At 41.5% G+C, this 17857-nt stretch overlaps 1 protein-coding gene across 1 annotated transcript in view; it reads right to left on the reverse strand.

Moving 5' to 3' along the window:
• Window positions 1–1893: 1893 nt before the first annotated feature.
• LOC125237037 overlaps window positions 1894–17857 on the reverse strand; it is a 76180-nt gene continuing 60216 nt past the window's right edge. Inside the window, exon 5 of the mRNA XM_048143970.1 lies at window positions 1894–1999. Within this exon, the coding sequence (XP_047999927.1) occupies window positions 1926–1999 (74 nt within the window). The 3' untranslated portion in view covers window positions 1894–1925. The remainder of the gene's footprint in view (window positions 2000–17857) is intronic.

Here is a 17857-nt window from a genome sequence, read left to right on the forward strand (position 1 = left end):
CTCAGCAGCAGGACAACTTGGAAGGCATCCATGGCAGCGACGGTATCTCACGGTCTGCAACAACGTCTACCCTCCCCCTCGGCATACAGTTGAAGTCACAGACTTCAAGGCGGGAGCATGTTACGAAACCGTTCAAAAACCACCCTGGTTTTTGATCCTGTCTTCGTTAGGTTAAGATATTCATTTTTGTAATTAAAAATCAATTTTCAATTTTATAAATTTAATAATAATAATTCATTTTAATTTTAATTCATTATCATGTAACTGTTGACATTTCAATTTGTATATTCTTTCATTAAAATATTCAGTATTGTTCGAGTCGACATTATGCATTTTATAAATCTTCAGTATTAATTTATTCAATTTTTAATTTCATGTTATTGGTAATGTTTTAATTCATTCACATACTACTTGACTATTTTTTAAATAAAATATTCATTGAATTGTATAATTATAATAATATTTCAAATCTCTAGTTAAATCTAAATTTACAAATGGCAATGTGATAAGTTCAAATTTGACAGCTTTTAGAGCTTTTTTAAAAACTTACGGTTATTCCGCCTCCAACGACATTCACTGTACCACTTTCTTTGTCTTCCACAATTCGGATTAAAACCAGCACCAAACTACAGTCCGCTTATTATTTCTACCACCACTACGAAGACCTGAGACCAGCGAAGATTTTACATTATAGTTTAGTTTTAATTCAGTATCTAACTTTAATCTTCAGTTTTAGATTTCATAGGACATTTTTATCCTACCTTATAGATTAAGCTTTAATTAAGTAACTTAAATTCTCAGTTTTACATTGATTAGGACTTTGGTCTTACATTAAAATTTAGTTTTTAGTACATGTGTTTTTCGGTATCAGTGACTAAATATTGAAGATAATTATTTTGTATCTTAATTTTATTAACAATACAAAATAATAAGACTCACAATATTGACTGTTGTTTGGTATGGAATTCAGTATACATAACAGTTTCTCTGAATAGTTAGATACGGATACCCAAAGAAGTAGTACCAAATGCTCTAGCTATAATTTAGAGCATGTGGTTTTACTCTTTTTCCAGTTTGAAGGCATCCTTGTTTGCTTTTCAGTCATCATAGGCATATGACGAGCCATTTTGCTGATGAAGTCTAAATGAAGAAGATGCATGTGCAATCTCCATCTTCGTCTCTTTATCTTTTGGAGCCAGTTCACCCTCAGAAACATCTTCTTCATCACAGCTGACGGTGTTTAGCTCTAATACAATTTTATTCTATCTGATAACTTCTGATATATATCTTCTTCTTTCCTCTATTCGACAGTTTTTTAAGCCTGAAAATCGGAATTAAAATGTAATCAACTTTTATGTGAAATAAAAAATCTTACATTATTGAGACCGGTTGTACTCATCCGAGAACATAACTTACTTGTTTAAATCCGCTAGTACTCACACGAGTACATAAACTTCAGAGCTATATAAAACCAAAGTTTTTTAACTATATGGATGAAATTTACTTACTGGCATATGAAATACATTATATATTTATTAATTAAAACCAAATAAAAATATATAATTAGACTTTCAATGAGATAAATTCGGATTTACTTACCGCGGGACACCGTGTAGCCGATAGTGACAGATGTCAAAGCCGCACTGATCGCTGATTGGCCATCTGAGGCCAGGCGTCTGTTTTATTTGGTTGACAATTTCGTTCGGTAACGTTCTATGCCTACAAACTTGTTGTGCTGCTTTGACATTTCACAGGAGATTTTTTTTGATCTTATGTCCTCAAGTGAGGACCGGGGGATCCAGGAGGTTAAGAAGGAAAATAAATAAAGGAAATAATAAAATGATAATAATTTAATCTAAAAATTGAGAAACAAGTGTATTCAGGTTTCATTTTAAAAGGTCCGACAGGCTTCATAGCGCAGGACTCTAGGCATCGACTGGACGTGGTGGTTTTGACTGGTCATAACTGTAAACCACAAGGGCCGTGTAGCAGTAATAAACTGAAAAAAAAAAACAGATAATTTATAATGGATCATGGGCCCCTAATTTAGTAACATTTCACACTAAGGGCCGGTTTTTTAGTCGCCAGATAAACATATCTACCAGATAAAGTAATCACTATGCTTTTTATCACACGTATAAATGACAATGACAGCTAACATTTATCTGACAATAGTACATTACTACAGAGGCCGGGACAAAGGGGGTTGCCGGCCGAAGACATATAGACGGCCGAGCGAAGCGAGGCCGGATAAGTCTGAGGCGGGCAACCCCATTTCCCGCCGAGGTATGTATAGTGCTTTTCTCAAACATGGTATGAAATAAATAAAGTCTACTGAAAATAGTAACTTTGGATGGCTGTATCTCCTAAACGGTGCGTCGTAGCGCAAAAATAATCGAATTTTCGTTCCCCTTTGATGCCCAGTATACGCTTATAGAAAAACAAAAAGTTAAAAAAAAATTAAAAAAAAAACGAAAAATATTTTTTTTGTATGAAAACGCACCCAAAATCAAATATTGTCTAGGGCCCGTACCAGTTGCAGTTGGCACGTCTATAAAGCCCCTTATAGTTTTTTTTTAATTGGCTAAATACCTGGATGTTATGTCACAATTATCTGTGTTTGGAAATTAAAAAAGAAGACTTTGCCCGCCTTGTCCTGCAAGGTTTGTATGAAATTCCATTATCTATCAATCGTCCTAGCCGCACCTGCAACGTCATACTTCGCTGCCAATTATAAGGCACATAACATCAATATTTCATACCATGTTTGAGAAAAGTACATAACACCCAAAATAATCGCTGTCAACCCCGCATTTTATTACAAAATGATTCAAATACTGTAGGCCTAAAAGTAGTGTGTGGGGGTCGCAGTTCTAACCTTTTTTTTTTAACGAGGGGAAATGCGTTACGCATACCATCCCAGGCGCAGGGACCGGCCTGGGATGGTTATGTGGGACTCCCATTTAGGATAATGAGACCCATGGTTTACCCACTAAAACCCCTCGATTGCCGTCTCAGGGCTATAGGACGAGGTCTCAGGCACGTTTCGGCACTCCTCCGCAACCTCGCCAGCCACTAACAAATACATCTGTGTGGGATTTTATGCCCTCCCAATCACTATACAGCGCGCCTTAGATGCAGCGTGCTGACCGCCCCAGGGACCTTTATGTAGGCGGCAGACGTCCCCGAGTCTGTCGCCCACAGCATGCCCTCTCATCTGGAACATCGTAGAATTAATGTCAAACCAAAATCATAGGTGGCGCTACGTGCCACGATTAGCCATTATGACTTATGATTATTTAATAAATTTAAAGGTCTTAAAGGTATTATTTTAGTCTCATGCACTAAGAATATGGGCGATTCTCTGTAAGCTCGTGAAGGTCCCATACAAATGCTGTCCTGTCAATTTTTTTTAACTATTGCCAAAAATCTGAGTTCTATGTTGACTAAAATTAACTATTATTTTAGTTACATAAGGAGACCCACTGAATTTATACGTAATTTCCGAGTTATTAACGATTTTCTAAAAAATCGTAACAGGGGACTGTTTGGGGCATGAGGGGACTGTTTTTAACGTGTCATGTATTTAGATAAAAGTCATTTTATATTGATCAGTCATTTATTATTTCTATGGCATATTTGCACATCAATAATCAACAGAAGCTTTTTTAAGAAAATCTCAACAGAAATAAAAATTTCTTTTACCAGGGGACTCTTACCAGGGGACTGGGTGTGGCAGCGGTCCAAACGCGGGTTCACCTCACAAGTGATGCTCTGACACTAAACAAAATGGCGTCTCGCCGCCGCATTAGGCATGGTAACCAACTTCACAGCGATCGCGTTTCGTTTCACTCAAAAATACGTTTGCGAACATAGTGGTTATTTTTTAATATGGCTAAATATTTTAGGCAGGGGACTGTATACAAATTCTGGGGACAAAGTTTACTGGACTTTATTAAATAAATAACCAATTAATCAGACCTCGTTATACTACAATAATATAATTTAATAATTCGATTGTTTTGATTTAACTGCCGCTTGTATTTAGTTTTAATATTTTTTTCGTAACTTTCACTTCTAGGTGGGAAGACAGTGATGGGGACAGCCAGGGGACTGTATTTTTAGAGCTGCTATTACGTGTAGTAAAAGGCTTAAAATAGTTATGGTTATAAAAATGATGGCCCGTAAAGATTCGAGGTTAAAGTTTTATTAGACGTGCTTATTATTTAAATAATTGAAGTACTTTTTGAAAAAATCGGCCAGGACAGCCGATTACAAGCTTACAGAGAATCGCCCATATCATTAATTTAATACGCAAATCCACAAAAACACGAATTCAATGCAATATTTTTCAAAATTCGAATCTAAAATTTATTTCACGACTGAATACAACATCAGCAAACTCGCATTGAACGTTATTGAGTCTTCTAAGTATTATTACCTCTTGTCACTAGATGGAGCGACTGTGCATAACGTACGTGATATAATTCGAATAGCCACTTGAGTGCGGGCCAGTCATACGCTCAAAAAACCAGTGTAAGGGCGCTCTCCGGAACCATGATCTTCTTACGCGTCTCGACGGCACATTTTAGACTGGTTACGTAGCCGTATTCAACTCGTGTGCACTCCGTAACCACATTGTATCGTTAATGAAACTTATGAATGAAGGGCGCCGTTGGTAAAACTAAAAGCAATATGTGAAGCCTGGCGTCCACTAAGCGAGTCGTCACTAATGCACGCACTTTCATAACAAATTCAGAAGGCGAATTAACCCTTAAATGCATGATTACGACTTACGACCGTGGGCCTGAATAACCTGAAAGATTTTTTGATGTAAAAACAAACCAAAAATATTATATGACTTTTTGTAATTTTTGAACAAAATTCTTTTTTTGTATTTTTTTAAATATTTTTCACATAAAAATCAAATATTATTGATAAAACTTGCACTTATAATTTTTAAGAAAAAAAAACCGCCTTCCTTTGGGGTTCTGGTGATAAATACTTTCAAATGTTGGATTATGTTATCAATTCGTCTGTATATTTTTTAAAGTTTGTTATTCGATATCTCTGTCATTTCAGAACCAATTTTGAAATTTGGATGATTCTGAATTACTTACAGATGAGATGAGAATGATTATCAGAACGGAACTATAACCAGGGGCGGCTCACTCTTCATCAGCAGTTCCACTGCACCAAATGTCACTGTTCTGGACGTAAGTGCATGCTGTTCTTATAAAAATACCAAAGTCACTATTAGTGTGCCGTTCAGATTTGAGGAGTTCCATTCTGACCATCATCAGGAGTTCCACTGCACCAAATGTCATTGTTCCGTACGTAAATGCATGCTGTTCCTTTAAAAACGGAAAAATCATCATATGTATGCCTTTCAGATTTGAGGAGTTCCCTCGATTTCTCCAGGATCCCACCACCAGAATTGGGTTCTGAGAAAAATGGGACCAATCTGTATGCATATACATTCAATCAAAAAAAAAATTTCAAAATCAGTCCAGTAACGACGGATATATCGAGGAACAAACATGTATAATGCCCGGGCATTATCAATAATGCCTAGCTGTATTGGGCAAAGCGATTAATCATTGTCTAGACGCCATTTTTTATCACATTGCCCGGTCATTATGATAATGATAAGTGATCGTTGGGCAATTTGATAATAAGTTTAACAAGTTTGCATGAACGCCATTTTTTATCACATTGCAAGGGCATTATGATACTGCTACGTGATTGTTGGGCAATTTGATAATAAGTTTAATAAATATACTGGGTGTTTCCTAACAAATAATTAAATGTAAATTGTGCTTCTTGAAAAAGCATACTTTTGTTGAGTAGACTTGAACAATTATGAATGTTTTTCGTTTTTTTTATACAAATTAAATACCTATTTGCTTGTACGCCCTCATCGTTGTAATTGAAGTAGACTTTAAATTTAAAGTATAAGACTGTCTTCTCGACAATGGCCTTAATAAAAATCAATTCTTACAAATTATTTTAATAAGTCGTTGATCAAATAGTGGTCAGTAAACAGTTTATTGAAAGATAATCTATAGTTAAATGAGTTTCACAAAACGTACTTATTATAAAGCTCTTTCGGTGGCCCAACGACTGCATTGTCCCAGAGTGTGCTGTACCATATCGTCTGCCACGCCACATTTGACGCGATCCTCCAAGGTATCTCTCAAGACTCTCTGCGGCTGCCCGTAATAAGTCAGCCCCTCTTTTTCTGCTTCAAGAGTACCAGAAACCGACTAAGCCGACTGACCACCATTTGCAAATGGTACAATTTTATAGCCCGGCCCCGCCTACCACGGCTTAATGTTTGTGGGAGCATTCTGCAGAGCTAGTTCATCATGCATCTAAGTTTATTAACAATTGCTTTTTGACACCTAAAGTCCTATTTTATCCCTCTCCTAGCGAGAAAGGGACACCTAATAGAATAGAATAGAATAGAAAAACGTTTATTGCAGAAACCATCATACAGCATCACATACATTTTTAAAAAAAGAGAGAAAAAGAGAGATCTTATGAACTAAATACTTAAAACTATATTGCTTATTACAATACAACAAAAGATGCTGATGCTGCAGATAGAGGCCACAAAAGGACTCCACTCAGCATATGCTCCAGCATATAATGCTACAGCGCTGGTCTTCCGTGAAGCCCAGGAACTAAGAAGATAGCTCAGAAAACTAAAGGCAGTGTCAATATAAGGAACAAAAAAAGTAATTTGATTAAAATAAGGAAGTGGATAGCAATTATTTGAATAATATATAAACAGGTCTGTGAATGTAAGTATTAAATATAATATAAAGTGAAATATATAAATATTACGTAGTTGATAAATAGACATCATATTTTAAACAACTAAATACTCATAATTATCGTTGTAACGCCGTTCTGACATATAGAAAATCATTTATGTAGGTATTAGGTAGGTACGCACAGTGTTACGGCTAAAGGCTACTTGCATTAAATTATCTAAATGTGATGTACGGAACGCGAAGAACACGGCAGTTGCAAGTTAAAAAGATATTGCTTGAATTTAAGTTTGAAGGAGAATAATGTTTTGCAGTTGCGTATGGGAGGGGGTATGTTGTTCCAGCACTTCGTGGCAGAGTAGCGAAAACTGCCACGAAATGCTGCGGAACTGCCGTGTCTTGAACAGAGGAGCCGAATCGCTTCTCTCATTGGGCGGGAGGAAAACGATAACTTTTCAAATAGGTAATGAGGTTGCTTGGAATTTATTATCCCAAAAAGTAAGGACGCAAAGTGTAAAGACCGTCGTGAATTCATCTTTAGCATCTTGCCACTATTAAGATAAGGAGTAACATGAGTACGTGGAGGGATGGGAAAACAAAAGCGGGCGCAAGCATTCTGGATGCGTTGAAGGAGTGCCCTCGAACGAGCGAGCAAGCAACCGTTAATCACAGTATCGACATAGTTCAGTTTGGATAGTATTAAGGTATCGCACAATTTTATTCGAAGGTCGACACTGAGGTATTGACGAACCTGGTATAATACTCTCAGTCGATAAAAGCAGTTCTTAGTTACATCGAGTACATGTTGTTCAAAGCGTAAACGTTCGTCTAAGAGTAGTCCAAGGTTTCGTGCCTGGGCGACACGTTCGAGGCGACTTCCTCCGAGCATTACGTTAAGGTCAAAACTGGTGACTTTGTCTACTTGGCCTTTAGTCCCAAGCACCAGAAACTTTGTCTTGTTGGGGTTAAGAACTAAGTCACACTGCCCTGACCAAACATCAATACGATCGAGATCCTGATTCAACAACTCCAAGGCAGTCTTGGTCTCCCGGGGATGGAACGTTTTGTAAATTTGTACATCATCTGCATACATGTGATAGTGACAGTTCTTTATGCAGCTCGTAATGTCTGCCACGTACAGGATAAACAGAACTGGACCCAGAATTGAACCCTGCGGGACTCCACAATTTAAAGATGAGTTCAAAGAGTAATCCGTTAGTCCAGAGCGATTACGCAGTCCAACTTTTTGGGAACGCCCAGAGAGATAGCTATCGAACCATTTTATGGTTCTGCCGTCGAAACCATAATAAGTAAGCTTAGACAACAGTAGCGGTATATTTATAGTATCGAAGGCACGTGAAAAATCTAGGAGGACTAAGATAGATGCCTCACCTTTGTCTTGTCCTGTTAGTATGTCATCGATTACGTCAAGGAGTGCTGTGGCTGTGCTGCGTGCTTTCCGAAACCCAGATTGCTTACTTGGTAAAATATTATTCGTTTCTACAAAATCCGTTAATTGCCTACATACTACTTTCTCCAGGATTTTCGACATAAAACAAAGGATGCTAATAGGCCTGAGGTCCTTTAAGTCCGTAGGTTCAGTTGTCTTGGGTATAGGCCGTACTATAGCCGATTTCCAGTCATCTGGAAAAACACCGGTGCTGATGGATTGATTGATGATATTTGTAATGATATGTAAAGTCTTAGGCAACGTGAGTTCAACCATGTCCAACGTGATGTTGTCAGTACCAACCGCATTGCTTGAAAACGACTTAATTATTCTCAGCACAGTGCCCTCATCTACTGGTTTCAACGTGAATTTCGCTGAACCAAATCTATGAAACTCAAAATACATTAAACTGGCTATGGTGACACCTTTTCTTGAGGGTAAATTAAGAAAGTGAGAGTTAATCTGATTTGGGTCGCTGAAGTTAAGCGGTAAAACATCATTACTTTTTTTAAAATCGGCGATGTTATTTTTTATGTTTTGCCACATAATTTTGGGGTTTTTTTGATTATTTGTTATGTATGTTTGAAAAAAGGCTGACTTTTCAGTAAAAAGAGCTGTGTTAACAATGTTTTTTAAATCCTTATAGTATTGTTTATGTGACTCAAGCCCAGTTCGGCGAAATCTAGCGTGCGCCACATCACGCAGCCGCATCATTTCCCTAACTGTATCAGTGATCCAGGGATGATGTTGTTTTTTTATTAAAATTCTTTTAAAAGGCGCGTGAAGGTCAAAAAGCTGTAAAATGGAAGAATTGAAATGGAAGAGAGTATCATTAACATTATCACTAATAACCACACTAGGCGTTTCACCATCTTTGCCATTTGTGAAAGTACACTTTTATTAGCGCTTACCGGTAGCTCTGCCTTATGGCTCTCGCCCTCCCCTGACATCATCTATGTCTCACTAAAACTCGAGGCGAGCTCTGCTCTGCGGTCTATGTTGGACTTGACGTTTAACTTAGCCATCCTTGACATCGAGAGGTCCTACGGTACTGCAGATGACTCGCGACTGTGTCCTTTGTAATTTGATATGAAACTGTATACAGTCCCCTGAACAGATCGTCACGAAAGTCTGCTGAAGCTGCGCCAATCCATCTATTAGCTTTGCTACATGTTTTGCATATCTCTGGACCGTGGGGTCCCGGACCTTTGGGAGGCATGCGTGTGGCCGAAGCCAACAGCACAAAGGCCCTTTAAGACATTTTAATCTAATGGCAGGGGATACACGTGGCGGATACCATACCCGAGCGCACAATATGATATGATACAACCGGAGATGGTCCCCTCCAGGTGCAAAGACTATTGCAGTGCAGCACTTTTGTGCTACGATGGGAGCTAAAGTTATGGGTTATTTTGTAAGTTGGATGAACTGGATAGAGGGCTATGGGAGGAGACTATCGGACACCTGCCATGACAATAAGTCTCACAAGTTACAATTTTAAAAGACAGGCGGTGACTCGCCAACTCATTGAGTGGGCCCTGCAAAACCGCCGCACACACGGTGCGACAACAGAGCAACACTTGAAGAGTGGCTGAAAGGTTGTCGAGAGGTGAGACTGCGGTAGCCAGATTCCGGTGATCCTTTCAGCAGGCCGCCGGCGTTATGACAATTTCCCATTTATAATATTAATATGGGTTCTCATACTGTGTAATTTTCTTTGTGTAAATAAAATAAAAAATGTCTATTCTTGGACCAAATTCAGTTATTTGGTGTGTTATTATTACTTTGCCCAACAGAGGATGGGCACTATGTATAATGCCCGGGCAAAATTCAGCTATTAGGTATGTTATTATCACTTTGCCCAACAGAGCATGGGCATTGTGTATAATACCCGGGCAAAATTCAGCTTTTCGATATGTTATTATCACTTTGCCCAACAGAGGATGGGCATTATGTATAATGCCCGGGCAAAATTCATCTATTCGATGTGTTACTATTACTTTGCCCAACAGAGGATGGGCATTATGTATAATGCCCGGGCAATTTAATTATTTGAATAGTTATTAATTATTAAACTGCCCACTCACAATGGGCATTATTCATAATGCCCGGGCATTATGTATAGTGCCCAATTTATCAATTGGTCCATAACATATACATTGACGACGCTTTGGTAGCTTCCGCGAATGAAAAGCAGCACCAGGAACACTTGCGTTTAATTTTTAGGCGTTTTAGTGACCACGGGATTCTGCTTAACCCTAATGTTTATTCGCTGTACCGGAAATAGAGTTTCTAGGCTATCTGGTTTCTTCTAAAGGTTCGAAACCCATTACCGAATGAGTTAGGGCAATCCAAGATTTCTCAAAACCAAGAACATTTAGAGATCTAAGACTTTTTTGTGGGTGCAATCAATTTTTATAGGCGTTTTATGCCCAATGCTACAAAAGTACAGGCTCCTTTGTATTTTGTGGGACTTCCGTCAAAAGCAATAACGCTATAAATTGGACTCCTGAGCTGGAAAAAGCTTTCGACGCATGTAAACAGATCATTGCTCGTGCAGCCCTGTTAGTCCATCCAGATCCCCGGGCTCCTTTAGCCACTGTCACTGACGCATCTGATTTTGCTATTGGGTCGGTTCTTCAACAGAAAGTTCAAGGTCACTGGCAACCGCTAGGTTTCTTTTCTAGGAAATTAAATGTAGCTCAAACTAAATACAGCGCCTATCTATGACCGGGAACTATTGTCAATTTACGAATCAGTCAAGTATTTCCGTCACATGATAGAATTGAAACCATTTTTTATCATGACCGACCATAAACCTATAATATCAGCTTTTAAAAAATCATATGACTCATGCTCGCCTCGTCAGTTTAGGTACTTAGATTTTATTTCACAATTTACCACTGACATCAGGTACATCGCTCTCGAGAACCGACGCTATAACTAATACTACTAAATGGTCTAGATTTAGATGTTTTAGCGGAATCTCAAGGCACGGATACAGAACTCCAAAAATTAATGGATACCGGTTCATCTCTTAAACTTAAACAAATAATTTTTGGTAAAACTAAACTGTTCTGCGACATATCTGGGCCCGTTAAACGATCGTACATAACGCCCGAACTTCGAAAAACAGTATTTGACTCTCTTCATCAGCTGAGTCACCCTAGTATAGTGCAAGAGCCACTATTAAGTTGGTAACTGAACGTTACGTTTGGCCGAGGGTCAGGAAAGACTGTCGCACATGGGCGCGAACTTGCATAGCTTGTCAAAAATCTAAAGTTTCTCGACACGTACATGCACCAGTTCATGAATTCAAGACAGGGACCGGACAACCCCTTCCGCGCTACAAGCCTTTCATTGGGAATCCCTAACGTAAGGACGACCCAATCGAGAGACTCTCCCTTTCGAACTGCAAGCCCATTCATTTGACTAGCCCTTACAAAAAACTTAGCAAAACAATAAAGCTAGCCCTGTGCATTGGCTTACCGCTATCCGATACGGCTTGCAAGCCTTTAATAAGGGTTACCCTTATTTTAAGCGCTATTTATAAGGCTTTCCCTTTTGTTGAAGCGTAGTCGAGCCTTGCGTGAAAGAGATAGGATTATGAATCTAAGCTAGTGTAAGAGGCGGAAGGAAAATGCGCTGTTGCCACTCCGCACTATGCGCCCCATTTTTAATTTTGCAACGAAACATGTTTTCGTTGGATAGAAGTAGAACACGGCTAGAAATTATTTTTAATGAACTGGGAGACAAGGGACTGATGGATCGCCTGATGGTAAATGATCATCGTCGCCCATAGATCAGTATGTATGTTCGTACGTATGAATGTATGTAGGTATGTATGAATGTATGTAGGTATGTATGTATGAATATAAATATATAAATATGTAAATATGTATGTATGCATGTAAATATACATGTATATTTACATGCATACAGTGTTGGCCGAAAATCAATACAATTAACCATTATCATTACACATTAAAAATGTTAATTGCCAACATAAAAATAAGCCGTTTTCGTCATCCAACTCGCCTTGATGAGTTAATTGGGTGAGCAGTTCCTAAGATAGAGCTGATGCTGAACCCTGGCTTTTCCCAGGGGAACGCGGGTTTGGTTTAACATAGGCAAGCGCTGTTTTCGTCATCGGACTTGTTTTGATGAGTACTTGAGTGAGCAGTAACCAAGGTAGAGCTGATGCTGAACCCTGGCTATTTCTAGGGGAACTCGGGTTTCGTGCAACATAGGAAAACGCTGTTTTCGTCATCGGACTTGTATTGATGAGTACTTGAGTGAGCAGTAACCAAGGTAGAGCTGATGCTGAACCCTGGCTTTTCCCAGGGGAACGCGGGTTTGGAGTAACATAGGCAAGCGCTGTTTTCGTCATCGGACTTGTCTTGATGAGTACTTGTGTGAGCAGTAACCAAGGTAGAGCTGATGCTGAACCCTGGCTATTCCTAAGGGAACTCGGGTTTCGTGCAACATAGGCAAACGCTGTTTTCGTCATCGGACTTGTATTGATGAGTACTTGAGTGAGCAGTAACCAAGGTAGAGCTGATGCTGAACCCTGGCTTTTCCCAGGGGAACGCGGGTTTGGAGTAACATAGGCAAGCGCTGTTTTCGTCATCGGACTTGTCTTGATGAGTACTTGTGTGAGCAGTAACCAAGGTAGAGCTGATCCTGAACCCTGGCTATTCCTAGGGGAACGCGGGTTTGGAGTAACATAGGCAAGCGCTGTTTTCGTCATCGGACTTGTTTTGGTGAGTACTTGAGTGAGGAGTAACCAGAGCAGAGCTGATGCTGAACCCTGGCTATTCCTAGGGGAACTCGGGTTTCGTGCAACATAGGCAAACGCTGTTTTCGTCATCGGATTTGTATTGATGAGTACTTGAGTGAGCAGTAACCAAGGTAGAGCTGATGCTGAACCCTGGATATTCCTAAGGGAACTCGGGTTTCGTGCAACATAGGCAAACGCTGTTTTCGTCATCGGACTTGTCTTGATGAGTACTTGAGTGAGCAGTAACCAAGGTAGAGCTGATGCTGAACCCTGGCTTTTCCCAGGGGAACGCGGGTTTGGAGTAACATAGGCAAGCGCTGTTTTCGTCATCGGACTTGTCTTGATGAGTACTTGAGTGAGCAGTAACCAAAGTAGAGAGCTGATGCTGAACCCTGGCTTTTCCCAGGGGAACGCGGGTTTGGAGTAACATAGGCAAGCGCTGTTTTCGTCATCGGACTTGTCTTGATGAGTACTTGTGTGAGCAGTAACCAAGGTAGAGCTGATGCTGAACCCTGGCTATTCGTAAGGGAACGCGGGTTTCGTGCAACATAGGCAAACGCTGTTTTCGTTATCGGACTTGTATTGATGAGTACTTGAGTGAGCAGTAACCAAGGTAGAGCTGATGCTGAACCCTGGCTTTTCCCAGGGGAACGCGGGTTTGGAGTAACATAGGCAAGCGCTGTTTTCGTCATCGGACTTGTCTTGATGAGTACTTGTGTGAGCAGTAACCAAGGTAGAGCTGATGCTGAACCCTGGCTATTCGTAAGGGAACGCGGGTTTCGTGCAACATAGGCAAACGCTGTTTTCGTCATCGGACTTGTATTGATGAGTACTTGAGTGAGCAGTAACCAAGGTAGAGCTGATGCTGAACCCTGGCTTTTCCCAGGGGAACGCGGGTTTGGAGTAACATAGGCAAGCGCTGTTTTCGTCATCGGACTTGTCTTGATGAGTACTTGTGTGAGCAGTAACCAAGGTAGAGCTGATCCTGAACCCTGGCTATTCCTAGGGGAACGCGGGTTTGGAGTAACATAGGCAAGCGCTGTTTTCGTCATCGGACTTGTTTTGGTGAGTACTTGAGTGAGGAGTAACCAGAGCAGAGCTGATGCTGAACCCTGGCTTTTCCCAGGGGAACGCGGGTTTGGAGTAACATAGGCAAGCGCTGTTTTCGTCATCGGACTTGTCTTGATGAGTACTTGTGTGAGCAGTAACCAAGGTAGAGCTGATCCTGAACCCTGGCTATTCCTAGGGGAACGCGGGTTTGGAGTAACATAGGCAAGCGCTGTTTTCGTCATCGGACTTGTTTTGGTGAGTACTTGAGTGAGGAGTAACCAGAGCAGAGCTGATGCTGAACCCTGGCTATTCCTAGGGGAACTCGGGTTTCGTGCAACATAGACAAACGCTGTTTTCGTCATCGGATTTGTATTGATGAGTACTTGAGTGAGCAGTAACCAAGGTAGAGCTGATGCTGAACCCTGGCTATTCCTAAGGAAACTCGGGTTTCGTGCAACATAGGCAAACGCTGTTTTCGTCATCGGACTTGTCTTGATGAGTACTTGAGTGAGCAGTAACCAAGGTAGAGCTGATGCTGAACCCTGGCTATTCGTAAGGGAACGCGGGTTTGGTGTAACATAGGCAAACGCTGTTTTCGTCATCGTGAAATATCTGAGACTCGTCTTTATGACTGGTACTTGGTTGAGTTGAGTAGTACCATAGAATCTGTCAAACTATTTCTGTTGATTGTTGTGAATTCTATGAAGATCGTTTGAAACAGAAATACTTTTCTGGTGGAAATCAAGCATACAGCGCGTCTGATAGTAAGTAGTTACCGTAGTCTATGGACGCTTGGAACTCCAGTATTCTCTTTATTCCCTGTGTTACTATTAGTGAAATCGACTGTACTTAATTTTGATATTCAAATGGATATACATACGTATTTTTTTAGACACAAATAAAGTGTTTCATGTATGGCAAATTAATAAATGTGTTCTAACTACTTGATGTTAATATTCACTTCTGGTAAAATTTTTGTTCAATTAATATTATGTTTTTATGCCTAACTTGAGATTGCATGAAATATTTCTATATTATAATGTACCGAAACCAGAGTTGCCCTAGATACCGCCAGGGCTCAGCTACAGCGCTGTCTTGCGCTACTGCGCACCCAAGTCCTCGTCAAGACATGTCCGATGACGCAAACAGCGTTTGCCTATGTTACACCAAACCCGAGTTCCCCTAGGTACAGCTAGGTTTCAGCATCAGCTCTATCTTGGGTACAGCTCACCCAAATACTCATTAAGACAAGTCCGATGACGAAAACAGCGTTTGCCTGTGTTACACTAAACCCGAGTTCCCCTAGGTGCAAACAGAGTTCAGCATCAGCTGGACTTTGGGTACTGGGTACTGCTCACTCGAGTACTCAAGACAAGTCCGATGACGAAAACAGCGTTTGCCTGTGTTGTGTTACACTAAACCCGAGTTCAACTAGGTGCAGCCAGAGTTCAGCATCAGCTGGACTTTGGGTACTGCTCACTTGAGTACTCATCAAGACAAGTCCGATGACGAAAACAGCGTTTGCCTGTGTTACACTAAACCCGAGTTCCTCTAGATGCAGCCAGGGTTCAGCATCAGCTGGACTTCGGGTACTGCTCACTTGAGTACTCATCAAGACAAGTCCGATGACGAAAACAGCGTTTGCCTGTGTTACACTAAACCCGAGTTCTCCTAGATGCAGCCAGGGTTCAGCATCAGCTGGACTTCGGGTACTGCTTACTCGAGTACTCATCAAGACAAGTCCGATGACGAAAACAGCGTTTGCCTGGGTTACACTAAACCCGAGTTCCCCTAGGTGCAAACAGAGTTCAGCATCAGCTGGACTTTGGGTACTGGGTACTGCTCACTCGAGTACTCAAGACAAGTCCGATGACGAAAACAGCGTTTGCCTGTGTTGTGTTACACTAAACCCGAGTTCAACTAGGTGCAGCCAGAGTTCAGCATCAGCTGGACTTTGGGTACTGCTCACTTGAGTACTCATCAAGACAAGTCCGATGACGAAAACAGCGTTTGCCTGTGTTACACTAAACCCGAGTTCCTCTAGATGCAGCCAGGGTTCAGCATCAGCTGGACTTCGGGTACTGCTCACTTGAGTACTCATCAAGACAAGTCCGATGACGAAAACAGCGTTTGCCTGTGTTACACTAAACCCGAGTTCTCCTAGATGCAGCCAGGGTTCAGCATCAGCTGGACTTCGGGTACTGCTTACTCGAGTACTCATCAAGACAAGTCCGATGACGAAAACAGCGTTTGCCTGGGTTACACTAAACCCGAGTTCTCCTAGATGCAGCCAGGGTTCAGCATCAGCTAGACTTCGGGTACTGCTCACTCGAGTACTCATCAAGACAAGTCCGATGACGAAAACAGCGTTTGCCTGTGTTACACTAAACCTGAGTTCCCATAGGTGCAGCCAGAGTTCAGCATCAGCTGGATTTCGGGTACTGCTTGCTCGAGTACTCATCAAGACAAGTCCGATGACGAAAACAGCGTTTGCCTGTGTAACACTAAACCCGAGTTCCCCTAGGTGCAGCCAGGGTTCAGCATCAGCTGGACTTCGGGTACTGCTCACTCGAGTACTCATCAAGACAAGTCCGATGACGAAAACAGCGTTTGCCTGTGTTACACTAAACCCGAGTTCTCCTAGATGCAGCCAGGGTTCAGCATCAGCTGGACTTCGGGTACTGCTCACTCGAGTACTCATCAAGACAAGTCCGATGACGAAAACAGCGTTTGCCTGTGTTACACTAAACCCGAGTTCTCCTAGATGCAGCCAGGGTTCAGCATCAGCTGGACTTCGGGTACTGCTTACTCGAGTACTCATCAAGACAAGTCCGATGACGAAAACAGCGTTTGCCTGTGTTACACTAAACCCGAGTTCCCATAGGTGCAGCCAGAATTCAGCATCAGCTGGACTTTGGGTACTGCTCGCTCGAGTACTCATCGAGACAAGTCCGATGACGAAAACAGCGTTTGCCTGGGTTACACTAAACCCGAGTTCCCCTAGGTGCAGCCAGGGTTCAGCATCAGCTGGACTTCGGGTACTGCTCACTCGAGTACTCATCAAGACAAGTCCGATGACGAAAACAGCGTTTGCCTGTGTAACACTAAACCCGAGTTCCCCTAGGTGCAGCCAGGGTTCAGCATCAACTGCACTTCGGGTACTGCTCACTCGAGTACTCATCAAGACAAGTCCGATGACGAAAACAGCGTTTGCCTGTGTTACACTAAACCCGAGTTCTCCTAGATGCAGCCAGGGTTCAGCATCAGCTGGACTTCGGGTACTGCTTACTCGAGTACTCATCAAGACAAGTCCGATGACGAAAACAGCGTTTGCCTGTGTTACACTAAACCCGAGTTCCCATAGGTGCAGCCAGAGTTCAGCATCAGCTGGACTTTGGGTACTGCTCGCTCGAGTACTCATCGAGACAAGTCCGATGACGAAAACAGCGTTTGCCTGGGTTACACTAAACCCGAGTTCCCCTAGGTGCAGCCAGGGTTCAGCATCAGCTGGACTTCGGGTACTGCTCACTCGAGTACTCATCAAGACAAGTCCGATGACGAAAACAGCGTTTGCCTGTGTAACACTAAACCCGAGTTCCCCTAGGTGCAGCCAGGGTTCAGCATCAACTGCACTTCGGGTACTGCTCACTCGAGTACTCATCAAGACAAGTCCGATGACGAAAACAGCGTTTGCCTGTGTTACACTAAACCCGAGTTCTCCTAGGTGCAGCCAGGGTTCAGCATCAGCTAGACTTCGGGTACTCATCAAGACAAGTCCGATAAAAAAAACCGGCCAAGAGC

The sequence above is a fragment of the Leguminivora glycinivorella genome, chromosome 20 (genome assembly GCF_023078275.1).
Source record: "Leguminivora glycinivorella isolate SPB_JAAS2020 chromosome 20, LegGlyc_1.1, whole genome shotgun sequence".
Classification (NCBI taxonomy): Eukaryota; Metazoa; Arthropoda; class Insecta; order Lepidoptera; family Tortricidae; genus Leguminivora; species Leguminivora glycinivorella.